The 3,129-nt window shown below is 55.8% G+C and overlaps 1 protein-coding gene across 2 annotated transcripts; it reads right to left on the bottom strand.

The window, feature by feature from the left end:
* Nucleotides 1–233: 233 nt before the first annotated feature.
* Nucleotides 234–2,380, bottom strand: CITED4 (Cbp/p300 interacting transactivator with Glu/Asp rich carboxy-terminal domain 4). Of its 2 annotated transcripts, none has more exons than XM_082777753.1 (2): nt 2,349–2,380; nt 234–2,136 (listed from the first exon to the last, which is right to left on the bottom strand). In XM_082777753.1, exon 2 carries the CDS (start codon nt 2,122–2,124, stop codon nt 1,510–1,512), a length of 615 nt encoding a protein of 204 aa, XP_082633879.1. In that variant the 5' UTR covers nt 2,125–2,136; nt 2,349–2,380; the 3' UTR covers nt 234–1,509. The 2 variants fall into 2 exon arrangements, with proteins under 2 accessions (XP_082633879.1, XP_082633880.1); XM_082777754.1 differs by having other exon boundaries at nt 2,345–2,363.
* Between the last annotated feature and the right edge of the window lie 749 nt (nt 2,381–3,129).

Genomic DNA, 3,129 nt, shown 5'->3' with positions numbered 1-3,129 from the left:
ATCCACATTGGGAAACTAGCCTCAGTACAGAGGAAGCACATCTCATCCTCCCAGTCACACTTGAAGGACTGACTTAGTTCAAGCATTAAACTACAAACAACCCTTACAGCTTAGGTGTCAGGTTGGGAACACTAGCAACTGAATTCACAGCCCACAGATGAGAGCAAAAAACAAGAAAACAAACCACTTCTCCCCAGTACTCAACACTACACCTGTGCCAGAGACAAGCACTGAACAAATGCACACTGGAAATGTTTCAGCTTTTATTTGCAAATTCATCTGTACATTCTCACTTGGTCGTTGAGTGACAGCTGCTAGAAACTGTCAGCAGCAGGGGGCAGCAGCAACTAGGAGTTAACAGGAGCTTTCCACAGAGCCTGGAAACAAGAGACAGCAGAGGAAACAAAACCCCACTAGCTTTTACATTTAACCTTTTCTGAGTAAGGGAATTAGGAATCAAGTCATCTTTATCACATTCAGAAGGGTGTTGGATTTACACGGCCCTGTGCGTTCAGCATAAAGACCTTGCATTGAAGTGACTGCCTGAAGAGCAGCCTGAAAACTATCCCAGGCTTTTTTTGAAGCCAGCATCTTAAAGCTGCAGTACTCTCCATGCATCATTCCCAGCGGTCCCAAAGCCAAATAACAAAAGGAGCCCTTTGCAAATAAATTATCATAGGAAAAAATAAATAAGATTATATTTGGAATATACAGTTGCATGGTCTTTATTTGGTTTCAGAGGTGGAAAAAAAGTGGAGCTAGACTGCAGCTTTAAGCCTTATGCCTAAATCAGCCCAAACACTCAGTAAATTTTACAGTTGATTAGCTATATGGGTTTGGAGATCTGAAGTCTCACAGAAATGAACATTCAGGCACCTATGCACACCCTTCCCCAATGCATAGTTTATTTTTCTCAGCCAGTTAGGAAAAATAGCTTACTGGAAGGGAAGTACCCCCCTTTCTGAGCTGAACAGACAAGACTGAAGACCTTTTTACTGTCACAGTAAGAAGTCCCAAGAAATATCTAACCCCACCCATGTTTGCAAGGGGAAACTGTTTCAAACCATGCACCAGGCAGGGAGACAATCCTCTCTCAGGGGATCCTTTAACTTTGTTGGCATGACAGAATCCTCCAGCAAATCCAGCTACCAGCAGGGTTGCCAGCTGCCCATCACTTCCTGTGCTCAAAGCCTAGTTGTGGCAAGTCATAAGTTCATTATTTCTACTAAACCAGAAATCCTGTTAAAGCCATTTAGAGGCAGCTCTACAGCAAGAGCTCTTGATCTGTTCTGTTTGGGGTACACACCCCCTCCCCAGGAACTCCCAAATGAAAAACCACACAGAAGAGAAAAGCAATCCATTGCAAGCCAGTGTCCGATGATTGTCTCTTTGGGGAAGTCAGGAATCCAGGACAGGGCAAGGCATGGGAAGGGAGGAGGATGGCAGGTGGAGAAGGAAGTTATAAACAAACTCAAAACCACTAAGACACAAGGAGGAGCTCAAAACCCCTCAACAGCTGATGGCACTAGGTTGCTGTTTGCTAACAAAGTCTGAAATGAAGTCGAACTCGTTTTGTCCCAAGAACAGCTCTGGCAGCTCCTGAATCCGGTCCAACCCCAGTTCCAGGACAAGGGACGTCAAAACCTCCTCATCTATGAGATCAGTGTCCATAACATTCAAGGTCAGCGCTGGTGAGGGCATGTGCTGCATGCCTGGGTGCTGGCTTGGCCCCACTCTGTACTGCTGAGCACCAGCTGCCATGGGCCCGTTGCTCATACCCAGAGGGTGACCCTGGTACTGGGTGTTGAGTTTTTGTAGGTGCATGCTAGCCATGAGCTGCTGGGTGCCCACTGGCCCCATGTATTGCTGCTGCTGGCTCGGGCCGTTGAACATCATCGCATTCTGCATCTGGTGGTGGTTCATCTGTCCGCTGAGGTTGGGTCTCGGCCTCATCACACCATCCATTCCAGCCCCTCCGTACGGCATCATCTGACCAGCTGCGGGTAGCGTCCTCAGCACGTGCTGCCCGTGCTGCGGTGGTCCCTGCAGCCCACTCACACCCATCCGGTAGCTCTGCAGCCCGGCGCCGCCGTGGCTCACGGACATCATCATGTGCTCAGCCATGGCTCCGGGTCCCTGCAAGGCGACACGCGGCTCAGGGCGAGGCTCCCGCGGGCAGCACCGCTCCCCGCTCCCGTCCCAGACGGCTTCCACCGAGGATCCCGGAGCACCCCCCACCTTCGCCGCGGCCGGCGGGCGCAGCGCCGCCCCGCCCCGGCGAGCCGAGCCGCGGCCTCCCCGCCGTCGCCCCGGGGACCCGGGGTCTGCCCGCGCGGGTACGCACCGACCTGGGGCTGCAGAGGGTCCACGCTCCCGCAGCACCCGCTCGGCCGCCTCAGCTCGCCGGGCGCGGGGCGCCGCTCTCCGCTCTTATGGAGGCGCGGGCAGGGGCGGGCCGTCCGGCCCGGCCCCCCGCCACCCATTGGAGCGCGGCCCGAGGCCGCCCGGCCCCTGACGGGGCGGGAGGGCCGCGCTATGGGCGCTGCTGCGGCGGGCATGGGGCTGCTCGAGCTCCGCGAGCCGTGCTCCGAGCGCCCCGTGGTCGCAGCTGGAGGGAGGGAGGGAGGGAGGGAGGGAGGGGTGCCGGCTGCCTCCAGTGTGGAGGGCACCGGAGTTGGCACATCCCAGCTGCTCGGGTGGCCCCCCTTGGGTCCGAGGTGCTGGCTCCTTGGGCGGGTTGGGGAGGAAAGGGGTGGGTGGGCTCCAGGGCCGCCAGTCCAGCAGCCCCCAGTGTCCTGCGGATGCTCTGCTGGGGATTCTTAATCCTTAAGGAGGCTTTAAGGCAAGTTCTGCTTCTGAGCAGGATGCCAAGATGCAGCCGTGCTGCCTGGTGTTACGGCCCCCACAGGCGATGCGTGCTCGATCCTGGTGTGCATTGATACCAACAAGGGCAGAGGTTGTGGAGTGGCTGAGCGGGAGCATGGGAACAATGGAGTCCCCAGTGTGTGGGGCTGGGGAGCCCTCAGTGTGGTACAGGTGCCACAGTTCCTCCAGGGATCGCAGACTGCAGAAAACGTGGGTCATCCCTGCTCAGTACTGGGCTCATATGGTTTGGGGTAAGGACTGGGC

The sequence above is a fragment of the Aythya marila genome (genome assembly GCF_965140915.1).
Source record: "Aythya marila genome assembly, chromosome: 22".
In the NCBI taxonomy this organism is placed as follows: Eukaryota; Metazoa; Chordata; class Aves; order Anseriformes; family Anatidae; genus Aythya; species Aythya marila.
This window is presented reverse-complemented; position numbering and strand designations above follow the sequence as displayed.